The sequence below is a fragment of the Phallusia mammillata genome, chromosome 1, assembly GCF_965637545.1.
Source record: "Phallusia mammillata chromosome 1, kaPhaMamm4.hap1.1, whole genome shotgun sequence".
NCBI classification, from domain to species: domain Eukaryota; kingdom Metazoa; phylum Chordata; class Ascidiacea; order Phlebobranchia; family Ascidiidae; genus Phallusia; species Phallusia mammillata.
Window position 1 is genome coordinate 26,860,150 of NC_137252.1, and position 26,009 is coordinate 26,886,158.

The following is a 26,009-nucleotide window of genomic DNA, read 5'->3' on the forward strand; positions in this document are numbered from 1 at the left end:
AAACAACTTCGAGTTAAAAAAAATTAAGTCGTCGAATAAAATGGCCATGTTTCGCTGTGTCATTCTAGTGGAAGTTTTGAGTAGGCTTGAGTAGCATCAAAATGAATATCACTACTTTAGTTTGGTGCTCTTGTATAGTTGGTGTTCTTGCATTGTGCCAGAAATTTTAAATTTAATTGTAAAGTTATTCGAAAATATATTTAAGACTTATTAGTCACGAATCCTGTAATCCGAGAAAACATTTAACGCGAATGCAAATTTGAACAATGATGTATTGCTATTACAAACCACTTTTGGAAATTATTTTTGGTTTCAATTGAGAAATCGGTAAAAGTGCATCTAAATTTAACGTAGCCTGTACCATTTACAAAAAGATACTCCGAATTGAAAATCAAGACGAAATTGAAAAAGTCAAACCGGTGTCTGTTCAATCGTCAAAGAAGATGGCAAACAAGAAGAGAATGTTTCAAGTGGTATTTAACTCCTAATTTATTGTTACCACGTGACGTGAAATAAACCCAACCATGAATTGTATTTTTCATCTATGTTCGTCCGTATGAAAAATTTAAGAAAAGGTTGAAAATTTTGAAAGGGTTGTACTTACACGTACTCCAAAAAAATTAATTTTCGAGCCTATTATCTAATCACAACCATTCTAAAGCAGAGAAACGATAATCCCGTTGGAAGAAATTCAAAGCCACCGAAAGTTTTTGCTGATTACACTGTTGACGGTAAATTTGCTTTTGCCTTTAACATGTGTGTTCATATTTGCAATGCTGCATCGTCAATGCATTTGACTTGTTTTTGCACACTGCCACAACAATCAGGAGAATATTGCAACTCTATTAACGTTTGTAATTTTGCAGTGAAAAAAATTGCAGAAAGTTTGGAACAGAAGATCCGTGCTATTTTTCTTGAAAATCAGAGGTAGGACTCATCAAATGCTCAGAGATAATTTTGCTTGCTGAGTTGTTAAACAAGGTAAAGCTGTTTTACCCCTTAACGTTTGGCCATTTACACTGCAGGGAGGAAAATATTAATCGCAGAAACCAGGAAAGGCAAAAACAATATCTGCAAGAACGTCTGAGGAAAAGACGACAAGCTGCTGGGTTGCCAAAAAGCTTTAAACCGCCAGATGGCGTGGTAAGAAATCTCAACAAACATATCTTTGCGATCGTTTAAACCAGAAATCCAGCTCAATGTGGAATAATGGCAAAAAGGCGAAATAGACATATCATAGATATAACTAAATCCTAGCAGGCATAAAACACTTATACCACTAAGGAAAGCATGCGGGTTATTTAGCTAGTGGTCCGTCCATTTTTGCTTAACCTTAATTGTACACACACAGAATTTTGGAAGCCAATCGCACCAGAGCAGCTTCAACAGAGAAAATCAAATCAAAGAGTTAAAACCGGTTCTGGACAAGGAACCTGCCCCTGTGCCACCGAATACCACCAAAGAAGTTTTATACAGGTTAAAATATGACACGAGATTTTAACGACTTACAATATCTTGGATTTCTAGCTGAGGTGTCAACAATTTCATTTATTGATTAGTGTTCGATTTATTTGTAAGGTTGTTAGCTTTTTTTCGTGTTAAGATAGCTATTCCATACTTTTGTGTAAACACTATAGTGCCTATGCATTGTGTACATTCCTTAATATAGCAATTTACTGGCATTCCACAGTCACATGATTTGGTAAATGTATCGCATTATTGATGTAGCGATTGCTTTTCAGGCGGTGTGTAAACTCCCTATTATTCAAGTAATACATGCTTACCTTGTTTAACTGTTATTCATTCTGTTTTATTCTTGCGAATCACGTTTATTTTTTGCTTTAGTAAAAGGGAGAACACAGAGTTTTTTAGTGATTTGGAAGATATTGCCATAAACGAAGCATCCGAAAATGTAACATTTGCGGTGTTGATGAAAAATTTGTTGGTTCGTGAATTGAACGAACTGGAAAGGGTAGGAAAAATAGTTTAGTTCTTCGGCAAAACGTGTACGTAACGAAAATTTCTCCCTGTTTAGGTGCGAATTCTGTTTCACTGGATAAGCTCACAAGATTTAAACGCGATTAAATTTCCTGATAGTGCGTCGGAGGATTCGCCCTATGGTCATTTGAAAGCAATCAAGGAAAACCGGTCAAACTATTCAACCCTGTTTCAACGACTTTGCAAGTAAAACAACTCTATATTTTAATCTGTTGATTTGTATGTAATGACTGCACACTTGATATTTATCACTGCATTTAAAGATATCTTTTTTATATAGCTAGTAAGTTGGCATGAAAAGCAATATATATATTTTTTGAAAGTAAACAGTCATCGGTTTATTGAGTTTCTTCTTACCTTGATCGTGGAACATAATTAACTTTGTCTCTCACGCCTATTTTGCCCTTATATAGGGCAGCTGGTATTCATTGCAAAACAATTCGTGGTTACAAAAAAGCCTCCGAATACTTTCCTGATTACTCGTTTCAAAAAAATCCATCCCGGTTTGTGGGATCGTGGAATGCAGTGTACATCAATGGCGAATGGAGGTTAATTGATACCCATTGGGGAGCAAGGCATATTACAGGTAAGTCAATTTTTTTAATGGGCGATGACATTGTACTCGATTGTGCTTTGTTTAAGGGCAATCGGCCGCTAAAAAAATAGTGTACAAGTACAATGAACACTACTTTCTTACTGACCCTGATAAATTGATTACAAACCATTTTCCTGAAGCTTCTGAATGGCAACTGCTGCATCGGCCAATAACCCTGAATCAATTTGAGGTAATCTTTGTTATATTGTAAAAGCGCGAAAATATGCTATCAACCGATTTTTTTTTTCAGGAAGCGGTTCAAAATTGGCCACATTTTTACCACTTCAAACTGTCACATGCCTCTCACTACACTGGGTTAATTGCAACTGACAGGAATGGAAATGTTCAGATTAAACTTGATGTGCCCTTGAAGGATTTACAATTCAGTTTTAAGCTTGAACCCAGAGACCAGTGTCAGGCTGGAAGCACTATGAGCGGTGTTGCCACGCAAGCCAATTCTAAAGCGGTATGGACATATGATTATAGTTACCAATAGTTCGATAGTGGACAGCAATTTACACACACTAATGATGTGCTTCTAGCAATTAAGCTGTTCAGAAGAGCGTCATTTAGTTGATGTGCCTGGCAGTAACAGTTAATTTGGCAAATATACTTTTCAACGCATTTAAATCAAAAAGCAAAATGCGTTTTACAGATTTTTGATGTTCATCTTCCTGAAAACAAAGATTTTATTCTGATCTTTTTTGCACACAAAACAGGGGAGACCGCGAGGAACCAACTCTGCGAATATCAGCTGCATTGGCCAAAATAAAATGTTTTTTTGAAACGTAAATAATTGCACATAATGTTCTGATATGATATGATGTGATGTGTTGTGTAAGCGCAGAAGCATTGTCTACATTGCATTTTGGTCTGCGTATACAAAAATCCGTTTTAGAGAAAGGGTTTTTGTTTTGTTTTGTAAGTCGTATAAGTCGAGCCTGGAATGAAAGAATCAAACACATGAAGTAAAAATTGTTATGAAAACGTTAGACATATATCGATAACCAATGTTTTTTTTGGCTCGGTAACCAATGGTGTGTTCGGCTGTTTTTACGAACCTGTTCATCAAAGACAATTGGATTAAGTGACCGTGCAAATAAAATTTTGACTTGACTTGATATATCTGCGAAAACTAAAATGAATAATTTTTTATATTCAATTTAAACATTTAACATTATAATTTTTAAACAAAGAAAAATATAGTTGTAAACTTAAGGCGAGAGATAAGCATGAGGTCGCAATTAAGCACTATTTGTGTTGCTATAGGCAACGCAACTATGACGCAAAAAAAGTTTCCGCATGTCCTTTCGACATCTACGTTCTGCCATGGTTGTATAACACAGACCTACGTGAAAGATATACCTGTATTGTGCAGTGGTAAGAAAGTTACAAAAACGTAGGAATCAGTAATGCAAAGCTTGACCAATCAGCGATAAACCAATTTTAAACAACAAATGACCATGTGGATTGTGATGATGTCCAACTACGTCGCGTTCTATTTGGGAAATAAAAAAGAACTTGGTCGAATGGCCTGGCGCGCCTGACCCATATACAGACATAAAAGAAACTGATCGGGATTCGTCCCCGGGAGTGTCCTGGGTTCGAACCCCTTAAAAAAAGTCGTAATGCTAGGAGCCAAACTTTGCAGTTATTGCAACTTGTGTCGAGGACGGGACGCTTATAACACATTGTGTTATATGTGCCACTGCAGTGGCTGCTAGAAAATTCGTAAAACTGTTTGTAAATTAGTCTTTGGCGAAAGAGTACGCCGTGAGTGGTTTTTGTGACAAGCAGATAAGACCCAAAAATGAGGTAAAGGAGCACCAGCCCTACACCTGTGTGTAACATTTATTATTCATTAAGTATAAACATTAAACTTTTTGGAGCTATTTACAAAAAGGGAAGATTTTTGAGTATTAGTATTAAGATTCAGTTACACAAAGTCAAAGCAGATTGTGGTACATAGTTTTGTGCAAGGAAAAGTCCGATCCAGACAATAAAATACAATTATTGTTATGGTAAGTTTAATGCATGCAAGCCAGGATCTACTGCTCAGTGTTATGTGTTAATTCATATACACTTTTGAAATGCAACTCATTGTTTGTGTCTGTAGGTGTAATGTAAGGAAACAAAAGATCAAGAAGTGAATTGGAAGATGCTGTTCAACAAGTGTTTGCTGGGCTGTCTATTTTGTACGTCGAACTTGTGTTTGTCGAAGTTTGAGGACTAGCAATGGTGTAAACGTTATGCGCTAAAAATATAAGGCCACAAGATCATATTTGATGTGTTGATTGTGCTGGAGAGTCAGTGGGATAAACGAAACGCAATAAAATATAGGATACCATACCATAGCTAAAATGGTGAAAATGGTCAGTCAATGAAAGAAGGCCCACAGAATAATCAGAGAAAAGCCGGAAATCGTCCGTAGATAAACCAAAAAAGATTCTTATCTATGATTATCTGAGGTCCGGCGTCAAGTTTCATGGCAAGTGAGGCAGATATAAGTTCTTGATATCTTTGGCTCAGCATCAACTTCCCACCCTACATTTTCCCTGGTTTCCATGTCAGGGGGAAATATCATGAATGGCAGAAGATAATTTTTTGACTGTGATGTGCATTAAATTAAACGCTTATTTTAATGAAAATTCTTTAACCAATAGTAAAATTTGTTTTTTTGACGTTTTTGAGGTTTCTTCCTGAAAGCAATCGTTTTATTTTTATAGTATGTAAAACGGTGCAGACCATGGGTAAATAACTCTGCAAATATCGGCCGTAATGGTCGAAAATAACCACAATATGCACATAATGCTGTAAAAAAATGCAAATATTTTTGCGAAGAAATCCTCCTAATGTTGTACAAAGGGCAGAGCATTAACATTACATTGGCCTGCTGCGACTTGACCTCAAGTTGTAAAACTGTTATAACCGATTTTAATGTCTACGACTTGGCGGATTTTATTCACGAGAAATATTTACCACCGATTTCTAGCGGCATGGCCATTAAACCCAAACTCGTAAACAGTAAAACAGCGGTTGCTCTCGCCAAGTAATTTCAACAAATAAAATATCACTGCAGTGGATATCATGCGTTACAGTTTAAACTAACGACTATAAAGCAAGAAAAACTTTAAATTTAATTTTAAAGTTTTTCGAAAATATATTAAAGACTTATTAGTGACGAATCCTCTAATCCGAGAAAACATTTAACGCGAATGCAAATTTGAACAATGGTGTATTGCTATTACAAACCACTTTTGGAAATTATTTTTGGTTTCAATTGAGAAATCGGTAAAAGTGCATATAAATTAGAGGTAAGACTCATCAAATTCTCAGAGATAATTTTGCTTGCTGAATTGTTAAACAATGCAAAACTACTTTATCCCAAAACGTTTTGCAATTTACATTGCAGGGATGAAAACATTAATCGAAGAAACCAGGAAAGGCAAAAAAAATATCTGCAAGAACGTCTGAGAAAAAGACGACAAGCTGCTGGGTTGCCAAAAACGTTTAAACCGCCAGATGACATGGTAAGATTTCTCGCCAAACACGGGTTTGCGATCGTTTGAACCAGAAATCCAGCTCAATGTGGAATAATGGCAAAAAGGCGAAATAGACATATCATAGATAGAACTAAATGCTAGCAAGCATAAAGCACTTATACCTGCAAGGAAAGTATACAAGTTATTAAGCTAGTGGTACTTCCATTTTTGCTTAACCTTTTGTACAAACAAAGAATTTTGGAGGCCAATCTCACCAAAGCAGCTTGAACAGAGACAATCAAGTCAAAGAGTTAAAACCGGTACTGGCCTGAGAACCTGCCCCTGTGCCACCGAACACAAACAAAGAAATTTTATACAGGTTAGAATGTGACATGAGATTTTAAGAACTTACAATATCTTGGATTTCTAGCTGAGGTGTCAACAATTTCATTTATTGATTATTGTTCGATTTATTTGTAAGCCTATCAGCTTTTTTCGTGTTAAGTTAGTCATTTGATATAGCTTTATTTTTTGTAAAAACTATGGTGCTTACGCCTCGTGACATTCCTTAATACAGTTAATTACCCGCATTCAACAGTCACGTGATTTGGTAGATGTGCTGCATTCATAACTGTTTTGCCTGAAGAAATTGCTTTTCGAACGGTGTGTAAACTGCCTATTATTCGAGTAGATGTAAGTATAAAGAAAAAAGGGCGTCCAACGCCTGATATTCAAATTTGTCAGCCAGTAATGAGCCACAACAAGAAATATGTACGCAGTTTTAATTCTGAATGGTATCAAAAGAAAAAATGGCTTCGTGGTTGTGAAGTTAAAAATGCACTGTTCTGCTTTCCATGTTTGCTGTTTGAAAGGTGATGAAAAATGCTAGACAAAAGATGGTTTTACAAATGTAGCCAAAATAGGTGAGAAAGCAGAAAAACATGAGAAGTCAAAGAAGCATGTGGACAATGATGTTTCACTTTCACTTTTGGGAACTGTAAATATTAAGGAAAAACTTAGTAAGGCGTGTATAGACTTTCAATTATTGAACACAACAAAAAAGTGAAAAAAAATTGTGAAACTTGTCCAAAATAATAGACTGCATTTTGTTCTGTGATACTTTGAAACTCCCTTACGTGGACATGATGAAAAAGATGAGTATTGATATAATGAACATGTACTGTTTGTCTAAACAGTAGCTGCTAAATTGCTTCACAGGAAGTGTTTCTTAAGAATGAATATTCTACAGACAAGATAGTAGTGACCACCAAGCACATCCTATTGTTGACAAAGAAATACTAGTTACTGAACTGAAAATGTTTCTGTAGATCTGATGTTCATGATTACTTTGAAAATAATCTATATGATGTTTTGACAAGTGAAATTACTAGGATGAAAAATCCTTTTTGCTGTTTCCATGAGTCCTTCAAAGGCAAAACAGTTTGGATGCAAACCTTTGTTAGGAACACCATTATTTCCAAAAGACTTGCACTTGCAGTGCTAGTACTACTAAATAAAAAAACAGTTTCTCAGTTGCCATTTGGAATCAAGGAAGAAGCTATCAATTATCATGCCCAAACTATAACTTTATGATTCATTTTGGTTGTAAAAAGGAAGCACAACGTTTAATAATATGTTTAAATTTAACGGAGAGTGTTGTAAATTTTAAAGCTTGAAGGAGTTTTGCACCTAAAAAAGCAATTATAGGCTATTTGCCGGCAAATAAAGCAGCAATTATAGCAGTTAAAAATCTGAAAGACAAATAATAGTCTGTACACAAAAATTCAAAAAAGATGTTAAAATAAACAAGTTCTGACACAAATGTAAAGTGGTTGTTAAACTTGTCAGTTGCGATACCAATAAACAGCTGTATGGCTAGTTTTTTGTGTGACAATTATAATCTGTGAAGTGTCATATAATATGTTGTAAACGCTGAATGTGACCATAAGGTTACTTAAATGAAACATGACCATTTTTTAAATGTTGTCGAACTGAAATACTTCGACCTTTTTCTAATCATTACTTTTTTTCTATATTCTTGTTGTGTTTTACCGTATTTACAACCGCTTAGTTTCGAGTCTGTGACTGTGTCACGTGTGTTTTTGTTCCACATTATTACTGCATGTTATGGTGTTTAGCCATAAGTAAACAAAATACACAAATGATATCGTCTGCTATTTACACCCGTGTACATTACTGCGTAACAAAAATTACGTCACAATGGAGTTTCTAATTAAGATTTGTATTACTTGTTTTTCTACACAAAACAATGGCTACAAAACTATAAATGTAGATTTTCTATATATTGCCAACTTATATATGTTCAATAAAGGCTAAAATTTTAAGCAGCACCCCCACAAGTTTTAGGCACGAGCCGCCACTGGTTATATAGTTAGTATTTACACATAGAAGTTGGCTTGTAAAGCAAAATATTTCTTTAACTTTAAACAGTCATCACTTTATTGAGTTTCTTCTTACCTTGATCGTGGAACATGATCTACTATGTCTGTCAAGCATATTTTGCGCATATTCAGGGCAGCCGGTATTCATTGCAAAACGATCCGTGGTTACTTGAAATGCGTCGGATACTTCCTGATCACTCGTTTCAAAAAAATCCGTCCCGGTTTGTCGGATCGTGGAATGCAGTGTACATCCATGGCGAATGGAGGTTAATTGATACCGATTGGGGAGCAAGGTATATTGCAGGTAAGTCATTTTCTTTTAATTGGTAACGGCATTCTATCCGATTATACTTGTTTAAAGGGCAATCGGCGGATAATAAAATGGTGTAGAAGTTCGATGAACACTACTTTCTTACTGACTCTGATAAATTGATTACAAGCCATATGCCTGAAGCTTCTGAATGGCAACTCCTGCATCAACCAATAACTTTGGAGCAATTTGAGGTAATTTGTTTAAAAAACAGCGCGAAAATGTGTTTCCAATCGATTTTAATTTTTTTTTTTTTTTAGAAAGCTGTTCAAAATTGGAGACCTTTTTTATAACTACAAACTGTCACATGTCTCTCACTACACTGGGTTAATTGCAACTGACAGGAATGGAAATGTTCAGATTAAACTTGACGTGCCCTTGAAGGATCTACAATTCAGTTTTGAGCTTGAACCGAGGGACCAGTGTCAGGCTGGAAGCACTATCAGCGGTGTTGCCACGCAAGCCAACTCTAAAGCGGTAAGCCTCACATAAATAGTTCGATCGTGGACAGCAATTTACACAAACTAACGATGCTCTTCCGGCAATTATTACAGAATAGCATCATTTAGTTGATATGCCTGGCAGCAACAGTTAATTTGGCAAATATACTTTTCAACGCATTTAAATCAAACTGTAAAATGTGTTTTACAGATATTTGACGTTCATCTTCCTGAAAACAAAGATTTTATTCTGATCCTTTTCGCACGTAAAACAGCAGAGACCGCGAGTAACCCACTCTGCAAATATCAGCTGCATTGGCCAAAATGAAATGTATCAAAACGTTGTAAATAATTGCACATAAATTTTTAATGTGTTTTGTAGTATTGTGTAAGCGTAGTAACATTGGCTACAATATGGTATACGAGTACAAAACTACAGAACTAGTTTTGGACAATTCCCGGAGTTTTTGTTTTGCTTTATCGCACGGTCAAGCCAGGGAAGGAAGAATCAACAATTTTTAAACAAAGAAATGTTTTTAACTTGAGATTTTAGTGAGACAAAGTGATCGATTTCTGTGACAAGCATTTAGTTCTGTATGGCACTTCCCCGATACCAAGCGGCAAACGTGCAACAAGTTTAATCAAATCATACTAAGTGTCAGGTTGTTTTACCTGCATAGTCGTTGAAACAGAGTTGCTTACGAAGATTCATTTTCGTGGATCGCCTTTAAATGGCCATAGTGCAAATCCTCAGACACGTTATCAGGAAAGGTAATCGCATTTAAATCTTGAGCTTATCCAGTAAAAAAGAATTCGCACCTGTAGAATCTTACAATTTTGTTAATTTAATTAAATTTTGTGCAACAGTTCTTCTTACCCTCTCGAGTTCAGTTAATTCACGAACCAACAAACTGTCCATTAATACCGCAAACGTTACATTTTTGGATTCTTCGTTTATGGTAATATCTTCCAAATCTTTAAAAAAAAACTCATGAATTATACACACAATGTTTTTGCCAATATCCTTCTTACACTTACAGATGCAAAGTGTGGTGTAAAATACTAATCAAACCAAATACGTTATTTTTAATATTATTTTGTTTCAATTGTTTTTGTTTTCAGTTGCGACATAGGTATATTTAGCTCATTCCCCCCGGGTCTGTATTTTTCACAACAAAAACATAACAAATACACCCCCAACTTTTTGCAGCTCACTGAACAAGTGCATCACTTTTTTTCGACTACTTTTTTCTTTAGCTAGCGGCCCATATAATTCAAGCACTTTATGCACGATAAAGAAAACGTTGACCTGTATAAAACTTCTTTTCTTGTTTTCATTGGTACAGGGGGAGGTTCGTTGTCCAAAATTGGTGTCAACTCCTCTATTTTATTTTTATTACTGACGTTGCTCTGGTGCGATTGGTTGGCTTGTCGTCGTTTTTTTACTCGTTCCAGTAGATATTGATTTCGTCTTTCCTGGTTGTTGCGTTTGATGTTTTCATCCATGCAAAGCACAAACAGTAAAATGTAAAGAGTAAAAACGTTTTAATCCTATTCTAAGCTCAACTCGGTAACTACAAACTACCTTTTCAATTCTAGGACTACAAGCTTCTTCTCCATGTCTTTGATAAGTCCTTTGACTGCAAATATAAAAACGTTGCCCACCAAAGCAAAGTCACGTTAATACATTTGGAAATCGCAAATAAAAATTACCGTCAATAGCATTTTCGACAGAAACGTTTGGTGGTCTTGAGTTGTCCTGGTACGGATCTGACATACCTTTAGATTGCTAACTAACCTAAAATATCAAATTTGTAAATTAAAATGATTACATGTTACCTCTAAGTATACTTTACAGTGCATAATTTGGGTTTTTGTACATACAAAAAATCTTTCGGTGTGCTTGATCTAATTTTGTACACCAATGTTTGTCAGGAAAAAGGTGTAACAAGTTAATACTTTCGGCAGTGTTTACATCCTTTGGTAACTCACCAGACGGTAGTTTTAATGCTTTTTTGTGTTTGTTTTTTGTATATTACTTTTGAAATATGCTTTTTGATAATAGTTTTATTACCTTAATTGCTTACCTTGTTAAAAAAAGTAAGGAAAACGCCTTTCTTGAATATTTTGGATAAAATTGTTCGAAAAGAAATGTGCGGTTACAAGTATCCTGCCGAAGACATTGTTTATAAAGACATAAACAGTAAACTTATACTTCAACTTCGAAAAACATAAAAAGGCAAATCTACATTGCTTTTAAAAAGTGAAAACCTAAATTTGCTCTTAAATTCATTGTGTGGTCTATCTTCTTCCTTTTTTAAGGTAATTTCGCTTAATTTTGTCGTAACGAAGTCGCTGCTACGTCAAGGCCAAGTATTCGCTTTTAAACACTTATATTAATGTACAAACGCTCTAGCTCATGTAGTAAAAATATGATTTTTTTCACGCTGTATAATGAGTGTCAATTAACGTGTTTCATTCAAGTTGGGCCTACTCTAAGAAAGGGACGTTGATGGGTTTTGTTCACCGTAATGAAGTGGTGTCCGTACTAAGGTACAAAAAGTCGCGATAAACTATTCAAGAAGAATAACTATCCAAACCTTTAACCTTTCCTGGCAAAAACGTTTGGGACTTGCCTTGACTCGAACCGCTAAAGACTTGACTTGACTTGAGACTCGAACCTCATTTGACTTAACTTGACTTGAGACTCGAACCCCTTTCGACTTGACTTGGGACTCGAAACCCTACTGACTTGACTTGACTTGACTTGACTTGACTTGACTTGACTTGACTTGACTTGACTTGACTTGACTTGACTTGACTTGACTTGACTTGACTTGACTTGACTTGACTTGACTTGACTTGACTTGACTTGACTTGACTTGACTTGACTTGACTTGACTTGACTTGACTTGACTTGACTTGACTTGACTTGACTTGACTTGACTTGACTTGACTTGACTTGACTTGACTTGACTTGACTTGACTTGACTTGACTTGACTTGACTTGACTTGACTTGACTTGACTTGACTTGACTTGACTTGACTTGACTTGACTTGACTTGACTTGACTTGACTTGACTTGACTTGACTTGACTTGAAACTCGCATAATGGGACTCGTTACCCAACCCTGCTTATTACCAACGTCAACTTTAAGAGCGATAATCCAAATGGTAAAATGTTGACGGCGAAAGGGTCCGAAGAAGCCGTTACAGAGCATCACTAACCTATGTTAAGTTTAGTTGATTTTGAACACAATGAAGGAACAGCGATCTCTATGTTAACAAACAGTTTTGTAACGACCAGAACTTTTGTGTATATCAGAAATCAATAAAGTTATTTTGCACTGAAAACAACGTTTTTTTATTGACTATTGTAAATGCATTTGTTTAATTATAAACAACAAGGGCAGTTTTCGAAAACGATATCTATATGCTGAATTTTCTTGTCGAATGTACGCATTTTTTACAACATTGTTCCCTGTTTGTACAGTTTAAATATTAATTTAATCAACTGTCGTAAGATATTTGGTGGTCCACATACACTGATTATAAAGTCTCATTCTCAATTAGTCTCGAAACAGTGCTCTTGTGAGAGCCCGGTCGAGGACAAATAATTCACAAGCCTGGCTGTATGATTTTAAATGGCGCTAATTAATTTTTGTTTGACGTCACGCTTTTAACTGAAATATTACAAATTGTAAAACTACAGGTGCAAGTGCAGGTGCAGGTAATTTGGAAGTCCGGTTATTATATCATGTGACCAAATTGTTTACAGGCGTTGGGATCGCATTTTAAATAGCCATCGTCTCGGAATCTACTATTCCCCAACACGTAAACAAAATGTTGCCAATAGTGTATAACTATTAAGTGATAACAAACACCATGATGTTTAAAAGCGTAATGATTGTTTTCAAATCGAACAAAAAGATGAGTGAGCACGCAAGTTGTTAAACGGTGACACATTTCAAACCCTTGTTTTACGCTTTTTGTTGTGGTTGTGTATGGTTTTATACAGTGTGATTTAGACCAAATTTTTTTATAAGGTTTATAATACATAAGTTACTAATTTTGGCAAAAATAGTGTTTGAGCGGAGATGTTTGGCAACCAATGTAATTTACGCTATTATTGGTCATTGTTTTGTTTTCTTGGTGCGCACAACTTTCTCATTTCCAATCAGCAAAGCGTGAAAAAGCGGAACTCTCTTACGTCACACATTGTTTGTAGTGTATTGTTGAGATGTGAAAATAACTCCGAGGACAAACATAAGGTAGGTTCAGGTAAGCAAAACATAAGTAGCGGTAAAAGGCGCTTAGAACGCTAGAAGTAATTTGTGATTCAAGCAAAGCAGTGTGTGCTATTTTGCACGAGAAATAGACGTACTCAATAATTGATTTCGTGTTTTATTAATTTCTTAAATTAATGGAGTAACCAAACATATAATATAGCGTACAGTTTGATGTTTAAACAGAACACTGTTAGTGTTTTAGTGTCATTTTAATTGAAAAGGGAAACTATTTCGAGTTTCCTTTTTCAATTAAAATGCTACTTCGAGTCATTTCAGGCTACTTCGAGTCATTTCAGGCTATTCAACGGCAAAAATCGAATGGATACAAAACTATTCGTTACTTGCAATAGAAGTACATTTTTTGCAAAGGAAAGAAAATAACCAGTGTTTATATATGATAAACCTGCTGTCACCTTTCTAAAGCCCCTACTTGGGTAATGACTTTACTGTTTTTATGATATTTTTATGTATATTTTGAAATTTATAAAGGAGGCTAATCTCGATTTACCAGGCTAATTTTCCTTGCCATAAAGCTTTTGTATTTACTGAAGTTTCTAAAGTTGCCTGTGCTACGAGCAGCGAAGTTTAAAACACAACCCCCTTACATTTCATTTACCAAACTAGATTGAATCGAGATGACAGATAAACAAAAAAGGAACGTGCCTTCTACCCTCCAAAAAGGTAAATACATGTTTTTAATGGACGTCTCAAACTAATCGTTTCATATCTGTTTACAATTTTTCAAACTTTTGTAGGAGATTTGGTCAAGAAAAGACAAGCAGAACTTAAAATGTTGCAAACTGGCGGAACAGAAAGGTCGGTTTGTTCACATTTCGCAATAGTCGGTTTGTTCCGTTTTGTTCGAGGGCAGTAGTGAGGCGGAAGCTAATTTTAGGAATGACGTGTATCTATTACAGTTTAACTTTGTTTAGTTGCAAATGAGTGCATGTAAAAAAATGTTACGATTGAATGCAAGTAAATATAATGTATTTTATGCAATTTGCAGGAAAGAAGCATTAACAAGAGAAAGCATAAAAGGCAAACCGCATTCCATTCAGCTTCCAAAACGAATGGCAAACAATAACAGCATGTTTCGGCCGGTATTTAACCCCTAATTTTGGGTGGCGTTGTCACAAATTAATACCACAAGATGATCGTTACGTTTTTATTTCGACCTCATCGATTCGTACTTTAAAGTAACTTATATCCGATAAACTCAGGTTGACTAAATTTTTTATATTGTATTTTGCCACTGTTTAGGATCGTAAAGGTACGCTTCAAATCTCATTGCAATATCGTAAATACAGATTCATTTAAATTCACGCAACAGTTTTGACTGCAAAAAAATATTGGACTAGCACAAGCTATACCCTACTTTACAATTTGGTTTTGTTAAAATCATTCAAAAAGATCTAAATTAGCAGTTGACTTTTTAGCGCTTTTACTAATTCACGACCATCTGATTAGAGAAACGGCAAGCTTGCTGGAAGAAGTTCAAGACCACCAAAAGTTGCTGTCGATTATACAATAAACGGTAAATGTTTTTACTGCAGTTTAGATGTGGTTTTGCTAGTTGTAATTGAGTTGTCCAGAAGGATAATTTAACTGTGTCATTAGGTGTAGCGTTTTTGTTTTGCAGTCAAAAAAATCAAAGAAGACATGGAAAATAAGATCCGTGCTATATTTCTTGAATCTCAGAGGTGGAATTAATTTTATATTCCGAGCTAGGTCGAACAAAACTTTTAAATATTTTAGCACAAACTACTTGTACTACAGGGAAGAGAACATTAAACGCAGAAACCAGGATAGGCGAAAACAATATCTGCAAGAACGTCTAAGAAAAAGACGACAAGCTGCTGGGTTGCCAAAAACCTCTAAACCGTCAGGTGGCATGGTAGGATTTTTCAAAAACACGTTTGCGTTTGCTTAAACCACAGCCATAACTATGGCCAGCTCGCCTGACCCATAGACAGACACAAGAAGCCTTGATAGGGTTTCCTGCCCGGCAGCGCTCTTGGTTCGAACCCCGTGACAAAAAAATCGTATAAACCAGGGATCCGCATTGTTGTATAATGGACGAAAGCTACACATACATTGCCATAGACATAATTGCCAACAGGCAATACACGGTTTAACGTGGTATTTCCTTTTTTGCTTTACTCGTTGTACAACATAGAATTTCGGAGGCCAATCGCACCAGAGCAATGTCAACAGAGAATATCAAATCAAAGAGTTAATACCGGTTCTGGACAAAGAACCTGCCCCTGTGCCACCGAATACCACCAAAGAAGTTTTATACAGGTTAGAATGTTAGATTGTGACGTGAGATTTTTAAGGTTTAAAACAACAAGAATTTTAAGCCAAGACGACAATAATTTTATTAAATAATTAGTGTTTGACTTTTGTTTTGAAGTTTTTTTGCTGTTCTTTGTGATTCTATGCTTTTTTTAATCATGAAGTTTCTTTTTTGTATTAGTAAAACGGAGAACACAGAGCTTTTTGGAGACTTGGAAGATATTGCTACAAACGAAGTATCCGAAAATGTAACGTTTGCGGTGTTGATGAAAAATTTGTTGGTTCGTGAATTGACGGAACTGGAGAGGGTAGGAAAAACAGTTAGCTTGTAAGGCAAAAAGTGTACGTAAGGAAAACTTTCCTCGGTTTAGGTGCGAATTCTGTTTCACTGGGTAAGCTCTCAAGATTTAAATGCGATTAAATTTCCTGATAATGTGTTGGAGGATTCGCCCTATGGTCATTTGAAAGCAATCAAGGAAAACCGGTCGAACTATCCAACTCTGTTTCAACGACTTTGCAAGTAAAACAAATCTATATTTTAGTGTGTTGATTTCTATGTAGTGGCTGTACACCTGATATGTTCCCCTAACTACATTTAAATATATCTTCTTTATACAGCTAGTATTTATACAGAGAAGTTGGCACGTAAAGTAATATATTTCCTCAAATGTAAACAGTCATAAGTTTATTGAGTTTCTTCTTACCTTGATTGCAGAGCATGATTTACTATGTTTGTCACGCCTGTTTTTCGCATATACAGAGCAGCCGGTATTCATTGCAAAACGATTCGTGGTTATTTGAAAGGCGTCGGATACTTTCCTGATCACTCGTTTCAAAAAAATCCATCCCGGTTTGTGGGATCATGGAACGCAGTGTACATCCATGGCGAATGGAGGTTAATTGATACCAATTGGGGAGCAAGGCATATTGCAGGTGAGGCACATTTTATTGATGTGTAACGGCATTCTACCGGGTTGTACTTGTTTAAAGGGCAATCGGCGGATGACAAAATGGTGTACGAGTACAATGAACACTACTTTCTTACTGACCCTGATAAATTGATTACAAGCCATTTTCCTGTAGCTCCTGAATGGCAACTCCAGCATCGGCCACTGACTTTGAAGCAATTTGAGGTAATCTGTTTCCAAACGAGCGCGAAAATGTGATTCTCATCAATTTTAACCATTTCTAGGCAGCTGTTAAGAACTGGGCACCTTTTTACGAATTCAAACTGTCACATGCCTCTCACTACACTGGGTTAATTACAACTGACAAGAATGGAAACGTTCAGATTAAACTTGACATGCCCTTGAAGGATTTACAATTCAGTTTTGAGCTTAAACCGAGAGACCAGTGTCAGGCTGGAAGCACTATCAGCGGTGTTGCCACGCAAGGCGAATCCAAAGCGGTATGCCTCATATGAATAGTTACTAATCGTTCGATAGTGGACAGCAATGTACACAAACTAATGATGCTCTTCAGCAATTATGCTGTTCGGAAGAGCATCATTTAGTTGATATGCCTGGCAGCAACACTTAATTTGGCAATTTATACTTTTCAACGCATTCAAATATAGTAAAATGGGTTTACAGATTTTTGATGTTCATCTTCCTGAAAACAAAGATTTTATTCTGATCATTTTCGCACGTAAAACAGCGGAGACCACGAGTTACCAACTCTGCAAATATCAGCTGCATTGGCCAGAATAAAATGTATTGAAACGTTGTAAATATTTGTATATAGCGTTCTAATGTAATGTGATCTTTTGTATTGTGTACGCGTACAAATATTAGCTATATTATGTTTTTTGTTTTGTTTTATATGTCGTACGGTCAAGCCAGGATTGCAAGACTGAACATCAAACTCATGAAAGAATAAAATTGTTACAAAGACGTTAGATATAAACTTAAATTTTAAAATATTAAAATACTAAAGTTTTAAATTCAGTTTCAACATTTAATATTGCAATTTTAAAACAAAGAAACATATTTAACTTGGTAGTGCTGAAAGTGTTGAAAGAAAATTAACCATATTCACAAATGGTTTCCATATTCACCTGTGACCCTCAGTTGTAAACCTGTTATTGTTAATTCTAAGCGATTGCAATATTATATTGTGAAAATTCTGCAATCGTTGTTTACCAAATAATCTCGTTTTGACTTACTAACTCACAGCTTACGGGAAAATTTAAACTTTGTAGCAAGTTAATTCCACTAATTTGCCTGTGTCATGAACCTTGTAATATTTCCTGTCGCAGTTAGTAAGATGTAAATACGAATTCGTGATCTGGTGTTTACGTTATTCAGCCGCATGTTTTGTCCTGTGTTGTAATTCCAAACGCTGATTTGTTTTATAATTGTGCAAGAACCAATCGCAAGAGCACATGTGTACTGTTTATATCGCCTTTTTTCGGAGTATATAAAATATCGCACTGGTTCATTCCATTCCTTCTTTTGTTGTCATTCTTTCTTTTCTGATATTAGCGTTCTTTTGTCGTGAAATAGTAGAAATAAACCAACCAAAGTGCAAGACACTTGTGTGGAGATTCTTGGAAGGTTAAGAATGATAGTATCTGTTCAATTTGTGGAGGTCCGGTTAAACGCTAGAGACTGTTAAGCATTAACATAAACCTCGCTCGATCAGGGTCACTACACAAACGTTTGCGACTTTGGGCGAAGAAACATCACGAAACATTTCAACGAATTTCCAGACACATATCCAGTTAACTCAAAGTCATAACAAATGAAACTGCAGTTTCTGTGGCCAAGCTCATGTCTTCGTCGCTAAATACAGTTAGGCCCAAAAGGCAGTCGTCCGAATCGGTCGATGTAACGATGATGAAATAAGAGTCGACCACACCAAGAATGTAGAATGACAGTGACACGAATAAACTGACCAAACTACATCACAATACCGTATTTTTATTATTTCATTTGGAACTAATTAATTAACAAACAAACAAATTGTTCCAGATTTACCAATCTTACAATTAAATGCCTGTGGGGGTTTCTGGGTTTCCAAGATTGCCTGACATTTTGCAGACTGCTACCAAACCCTATATCTAAAAAGCAAAGCAACGTTAGGCCTGGTATTAGCAAAACTTTAAAAATAGGGGTGAAAATGCGAAACACGCAACGTTTTTGCTGGGTTCTAGGTTGTGGCGTGTGCCCTCTGAACAGTAAATATACGGAACCCAATGTTATACAGTATAGCTATTATATGAGGCAAAAGGTACGCTTCTGGTTTAAAAATGCCAATTTAGTTTCAAGCGTTTTGGACAAAGATAGGATCCTACAGCACACCTTTGAAACAGGCTTTGGGGTAATTTTGGTTCCTGTTTGCCGACACCAAAACAAACGAGCCTTTTGTCTCCTCAAGGGCACATAGATTGGAAATCATCAACCGTGACCTACAGAAACTGACGTTTTTTTTCTAAACCGCAAGTGGGGTTCCCTCAGTCTTTTACAGGCTGTAACAAGCTATTAGATTTTTCTCTGCGCCAGAAAACATTAAACTGGCTACATTTGCGTCGTAAAGATGTGTACTCTAGGATTTATAAGTTATATGTGTTTAAAGATTTGGCTAGGATTTCGCGTTTCAACGTTTTTCAGGCTAGGCCAAGGTTAAGTTGTTGTGTCTAAAAATGAAGCGTGTTTTCGTTTTGATTTTGTATGTTCTAGTTTTGCAGTATGTTCAAGGTAAGTTATCTATATTATGTGATGGTGAACATATTGATCACGTTTTCAAAACTAAAATTTGGTTTATTCTTATTTATGCTGGCTAAATATTTGGGCACTTGTTCACAATATTAGTTTCATGTTAGCTCTTTGTTTTGTAACTTTACGCTACAGCAGCCCGTTTAAAGTGATGTAGCCTAATGTTGTTTGCAAAATTTAAATGCAAAATATGCATTTACTGTAGTTTCAATTTGAAATGTTTCATTTTTTGTCCAGGCCACCTTAATGGAAAGAAGAAGTTTCAGCATGGCAAGCATTTCAAAGGTCTTAGTGGTGGAGGTAAGTGTTGTAACGAAACTAAATTATTCGTGTGATATGACATTCTGCAAGTTTTGAAAAAACATTCGCTTTGGGTCAATAAATCGGAAAAAAAAACTATGTACAGTAACATACACTAACGGTCACAAGTAAATGATGAGTAAACCCAATCGACTCATCATCACCTGCAAAGTAGGTTTGAAAAATTGTAAAAAAATATAAATTACAAAGTATGTAGTTTGGTTGATCGTTTCTCTAATTAGGTCAAAGTCTACCAATAAATCATTCCGTTTCATTTTAGGATAACGATTTAGTCCATTTCTGGCCTTTCTATTCGTGTGCTTGTGTATGTGGATAAACGCGATCCGTTCAAGTTTAACCACTGGTGTTACATTACACTTGTTGAAACAGAATCAAAGTTTCAAGCTTCAGCAGTGAAGCAGAAAAACAAAACCCGAAACCTTCTTTCCCGAATTCTGAATCCTAGGCCATTTAACCCAAACAAGGGTAAAAAATATTTTTCACTTACCCCACTGTTTTAACTACTTTTATTGGCAGCCATCACTCAAGAATACTAACTTCATGAACTTATCAAAAGTTATAAATTCGGTGATAATGTCGAAAATGCACGCCCTAGTCATAAAATTAGTAAACAAATAATCAGATACAGAGGGTTTCTACAAAAATGTCTTGCAATATTTCAGACCACGAAAGTTTCAATTTAAATTTAAAAGTTATAAGATTGGCGGTAACTTATCTCACTATCGTGTTTTACGCGTTTTATTTGACTGGTCACCTCAAAAAATATAAAAAAAAACAATCTTTTGAGCCTATAATTTTTAAAAAATTCAAACACTACATCGTATCCACCATGTTATTACTTTTGGTAATCGAACGCCATAATGTACTTTAACAATATTTCTTGGTACAGACCAGAATGCACTAACTCTGTTAGAAACAACCGAGCAACCCGCACCAAATTATCACTTCGGGAACAATCTCGACAGATACAAAAAGGGTAAACAAAAAGAATTTGTCACAGAATCGCAATAGTCATGTTCACCAATACAACTCGATATAACCTGTAAATTTTTATGTCCAGCTAAAAAATATTAAAATTACCCTAATACCAAAAGTTTTCGCCGTAAAACAGTTTGGTTACCTATTTTTTTTTTAAATTGGTTACCTACTTTTAGTCAGCACGAGAATGAGTTTCAGAACATTTCTTCATACAAACCCTAGTATGCTGTATCCGTCGCAAACCACTGAAAGCCTGCACCGGATGAATTTTACAATTGGGACAATTATGAAAATTTGGAGGATAGTAAAAACGATGGTAAACCAAGACTCTAGGAAAAAAACCTGTACAACTTTCAAGCCAATATAATCTGGAGATCTACGTCTATTTGCGATTTTTATCATTATACTTGAAATGAACAGTCTGTATATAGTGTTCCAATATACAGATCATTACCAAATAAAATAACTTAAAAACAATATGCTTCTTCCTTAAAGCAAAGTTGTGGACGTTTTTTTTGTTTACTTTTGACAGTGACATGCCTTTGTCCATCTCTTGGTACAGATCCTGATATCGTGTATCGGTTACAAAAAACTGTACCAGAATATCCCCTTTGGGACAGTTATGACGATTTGGAGGACAATGTCAACGACGGTAAGCAAAACTGCAGTCAGTCACCAAAGTTTAACAAACATGTGTCATATAATTTTACAAAATTCTTGTCACAGATTTCTTTGAAACGACAACTACCACTACCACAATGGATCCTGAATGGGAAAACCATCACACTATTTCCCACAATACCAAGCGACTTAGACGATGTGGAAACACGTGTCAAATATAATTCGTGTTGCGATGATGATTCGTATGATTCGTACCAAAACATAAAAGCCTTTGACACGTGAGTAAAATCCCTGGTGATGTTAACTATAGTTAAAGCTAATTGTTCGGGGCTCACCTGCGGCTCATTTTCTGTTTTTGTAATAATTTTGTTTAATTACGTAAAAAATATAGCACACCAAGTCAAAACAAAACTAACCGGTTTGTTAGGTTTCAATTCGATACTAAAGTAAACAGGTCTATAGCCTTGAACTCGAAAAAGGAGTTGATCTCGGTTCGATCCAGCTATTAGAGTTTTCATGACACAACTTTTACTCGCAATGCCATTCCTTTAGCAGGACTTTTGTTCAAATAAAAAAAACTCTGTTAAACCATATAGACCCTATAGGCTATAAAACAACTACTTTTTTCTCTTGCAGCGGAATATTTGTCGGAGGAATCTCCTCTGGCATTATCGTATTGCTTATATTTCTAAGAATATCGATGTGGGCGTGTCGTGTGCACAATTACCCTACGTTGAGGAATACTTCAGCTGGTAAGTTATATTAAGGAAATAATATCACTTTGAGGATTAAACCTGCTGGTAAGAGTTATATGTTTGTGTTACATCTTATTTGCCAGTAATTGCAGATTTCTATTGATTCCCGCATTCCCTCAGTACAACTTGTGTTGTAATCTATGGCGTTGTGTGACGTGATAATCGGCTGCCAGTTTTGTGTGATAACGCAACGTGTTTCAGTTCTTTTTGTTGCTGACTTCCGTGGAGCACGGTGCTGCGTCGGTTGAATTAGAAAAGGCTATTTATTGTCGTGTTGACGATTATTGGTGAGTCACTTTGTACATATGTGTTTAATGACTCCAAAATGTGAATTATTGTAATGAATGCGAACTTAACCGCAATGACTTAATATGTCATTCGCTTTGTAATAGTTGTACTGTACGTGTAATTGGGTTTAGACAAGGTGCTTAAGTTGCATTTTGTTTACGCAGTATTTCTGTTGTATCTTCACGTGAAGCGTGACTTATTCTGTACTGTCGCCCAACATAGCTTGGTAAGAACTGTGTGTGACGTCATAAAGGCGCAGTGTGGTGATATATGTTATTGTATGTTTAGGTGTGTACCAGTAATTGATGCGAGTTGAATACCCGTGCTATTTACTCTCTCCGGTTACCACAACAGTTGGTAAGATTTGTGCTATATTTCTGCATGTAAAGCGCAGTGTGTTAATGTCATGCTTTATGCAGAAACCGTTTCCTATACGTTTCCTATTCGTTTTCATCGTCCTACATTCAAAGAATTCGCCTAATAAGATCAGCAAAACATCTATCTGTGTGGACTGGTTGTTGGAGGCTATTAGGAATCGCGTTTCAATTCTCTCCTCGTGTGACGTTCCCACTGATCTCTATAAACCCTGGATTGCGCTACTGGCCGTCACGGTTGAAGCGTAATGGCGGCTGAAAAGGAAGCCCCAAAAATGCATTGCGGGCAATGGGGAGAGAGTGGGAAAATGACGATAATTTTTGTTTTAGGCATTTGTATAGCGATTTTTGCAGATATGATTTGTAGATTAATAGGACGCATGTATTCCAGTGTGTAATAACCTATAAATATGCGTAGATTGACTGTGATGTGTATTAGTGTAGGTGTACTGGATATACGTTATTAAGTTAGTGTTGAAATAAATCATTACTGAGTGAAAATAAATGTTTTTTTATGCAATATAAGTGGTTTGCGTGCTTTTTAAGTATTTTAGACATGAATCCAACAAAATGGCTACTCCTTCACACAAGATGATGTAATTCTTTGTGTGACATTACCTTGTGCTAATCCAAACTGCTGTTTTTGACTGTTATCAAACTTCAGGAAATTCAGATCAACATGTGGAATAACGTTTTAATTAAAATCACAAAAAACTAAAATAATATTTCAGCTATTTGACTTTTTTCTTTATTATCTTGCCATGGTGATATTATGAAATTTTGCAATTCCATTTTACATTTATGATAAATTTGTTTCCAAACATTTCAGACATAATAGGGTTTATATTTCTCCAATAAGCAACCTTTATTGTCTCTGGTAAAATTCCACTGGAATGTTTCAGTCTCCTCCCAAACCCTCAAGCTTTATGACACTGCAAGATTACAATCCAGCCTTTTTCGACAACAAATACACTACAGAGGGATTGAAATCAGATTAAATATTTGTTGTGTGTATACTGTTTTACTTCCACTGTGTATGTTTTGTAATCATTTCTGACTCTGCCTGTAACATGATATGCTGCACATTTTAAACTTAAACATCTTTGAGGTTGTTTTTTGTTATTTTGTGAATGCACCATATGTTATAATGGTGATCATCTGACAAAAAATGCAGGATATCTGTATGAACTTGGCAGGTGTATTTGTTGCGTTCAGTCCTGTTTAGCAAGAATTTAAGTGATAACTGGTGTACAGGTGTGTTTTTGCAGAAAATTGCTTTTTAAAAAGAATAAAAACAATAGTACAAATAGTTCATAAATAGGCAATTCATTTGGGTAGTTTAACTTGTCCACCCTAACTGCTATGATGTCTTAAATGCATTTATATGCACATGTATCCCTTTGAGATATTAGAATTTTGTTAAGAGTTTGTTGTTTGAGAATTCACAACATTAGAAAAAATTTATTCAACACATGTTGGTTGCAAACTGAAAAGGGTAGATTAAATGAGCTAATTGTGAGCTTACTAGATTTATGGTTTGTAACAAAGAAGCAAAATAATGTTGAACCTACTACAAAAAAAACTTTTAAATAGCCATATTTTAGCTCCAAGATTTTGCTGACAATCAAAAACAGCAGTTTGGATCAGCACAAGGTGATGCTAAATAAAGTATCACATCGTCTTGTGTGAAGAAAATAGCCATCCTTGTTGGATTTGTGTCCTAAATATTAATAAATGCATGTAAACTACTTATATTGCACAATAAAACATTTATTACCACTTACTAATGATTTATTTCAACATTAACTGAATAATGTATTCCCAGTACACATACATTAATACACACCACAATCAATCTACGCATATTTATTGGTTATTACACACTGGAATACATGCGTCCTATTAATCTACAAATCATATCTTAAAAAATCGCTACGCAAATGCCTAAAATAAAAATTATCGTCATTTTTCCACTCTTTCCCCATTGCCCGCAATGCATTTTTGGGGCTTCCTTTTCAGCCGCCATTACGCTTCAATTTGCTTCAAAAATCACCCAACCGTTCAACGGAGTAGCGCAATCCAGTGTTTATAGAGATCAGTGGAAGTTCCGCGCTATAACCGGGGCGCGTTGACGGTACGTTACATGAAAGTTTCAACTGTTCGTTGAACAGAACAATACAGTTGAAATTAAGTTTCAACTGTGTGTTGAAGACAATTGCAGTTGAAATCAAGTTTCAACTGCTTCTTGAAATAAGTTTCAACTGTTCGTTGAACAGAACAATACAGTTGAAATCAAGTTTCAACTGTGTGTTGAAGACGAGGTTAACCGTTTGTTAAATATTTAAGCGGTCCAAGATGAGTCAATCAAACGTCACGACTCCTGATGCGGTCGCTGATTGTCGTCAACGTCTCGGTGAACAATATCTAGCCGCCGAGTGTCTGATGAAGGACCACCGCAACAAACAGGTGCTCGCGACGATCTTGGTTGCGCTTGAACACCTTTTTGTGGATGCTATTGCTGTCTACGAGGCGCATCCCGATCTTGCCGACGAACTAGCTAGCGTGAGGAAAAACAAGGCCGAATTTGATGACCGAGTTTCTTACTGGATTCGTGAGGTAAATTCTCCATCTAGCATTGCTTTACCTGTTAGCATAGCTAGTCCGGGTGGAAGTGGTGATAAGAGTCCAAGGGACAACGATTCCTTCTGCGGACGAAGTAGGCGATCTAGTTCTTCTACTAACAGTAGAACTAGAGTTAAAGTAACTACGCAGCTTGCGCGTCTTGCTATTCAACAGATAGCGCAGAAGCAGGAGCTAGCCAGACAGCACGAAGTAATAAAACGGCAAACCGATATACTATACGCGCAGAAGAAAACATGCGACGCGCAGAAGAAGACAGACGTCGCGCCGAAGAAGAAATCCGTCGTGCTGAAGAAGAACAGCGTCAAAGGGACAAAATGGAAATGCTGGAACTGCAGCACCAGCTCCAAGCCGCAGAGGTTGAAGAGAACGTTTGGGACGAGATGTCAGGAAACACGGAGTACGTGACGGTGAAGGAAGGTTCTGGTGAATCGACCACGCCTCCCCTGGAGGAGCCGCTCGGGGATCAACGTCGCGTATTGTTCACGTCGCAGCGAAGCCCTCC

At 36.1% G+C, this 26,009-nt stretch overlaps 1 protein-coding gene and 1 long non-coding RNA gene across 2 annotated transcripts; both read left to right on the forward strand.

The window, feature by feature from the left end:
- The first annotated feature begins 754 nt into the window (after positions 1-754).
- On the forward strand, positions 755-17,520 carry LOC145210137 (uncharacterized). The gene is made up of 23 exons (XM_080079969.1): positions 755-927; positions 1,026-1,143; positions 1,352-1,476; positions 1,846-1,972; positions 2,036-2,184; positions 2,412-2,584; positions 2,641-2,783; positions 2,844-3,059; positions 8,610-8,770; positions 9,048-9,264; positions 9,439-9,493; positions 14,272-14,332; positions 14,523-14,616; positions 14,984-15,050; positions 15,156-15,216; positions 15,293-15,410; positions 15,693-15,817; positions 15,993-16,119; positions 16,183-16,331; positions 16,572-16,744; positions 16,802-16,944; positions 17,004-17,219; positions 17,404-17,520. The coding sequence occupies exons 1-23, from the start codon at positions 755-757 to the stop codon at positions 17,518-17,520; spliced, it is 3,108 nt and encodes a 1,035-aa protein (XP_079936095.1).
- Positions 17,521-22,404: 4,884 nt separating this feature from the next.
- On the forward strand, positions 22,405-22,991 carry LOC145235841 (uncharacterized). Its single transcript, XR_013861932.1, has 2 exons — positions 22,405-22,847; positions 22,910-22,991. It is a non-coding gene; the product is annotated as an uncharacterized LOC145235841 (long non-coding RNA).
- The last annotated feature ends 3,018 nt before the right edge of the window (positions 22,992-26,009 follow it).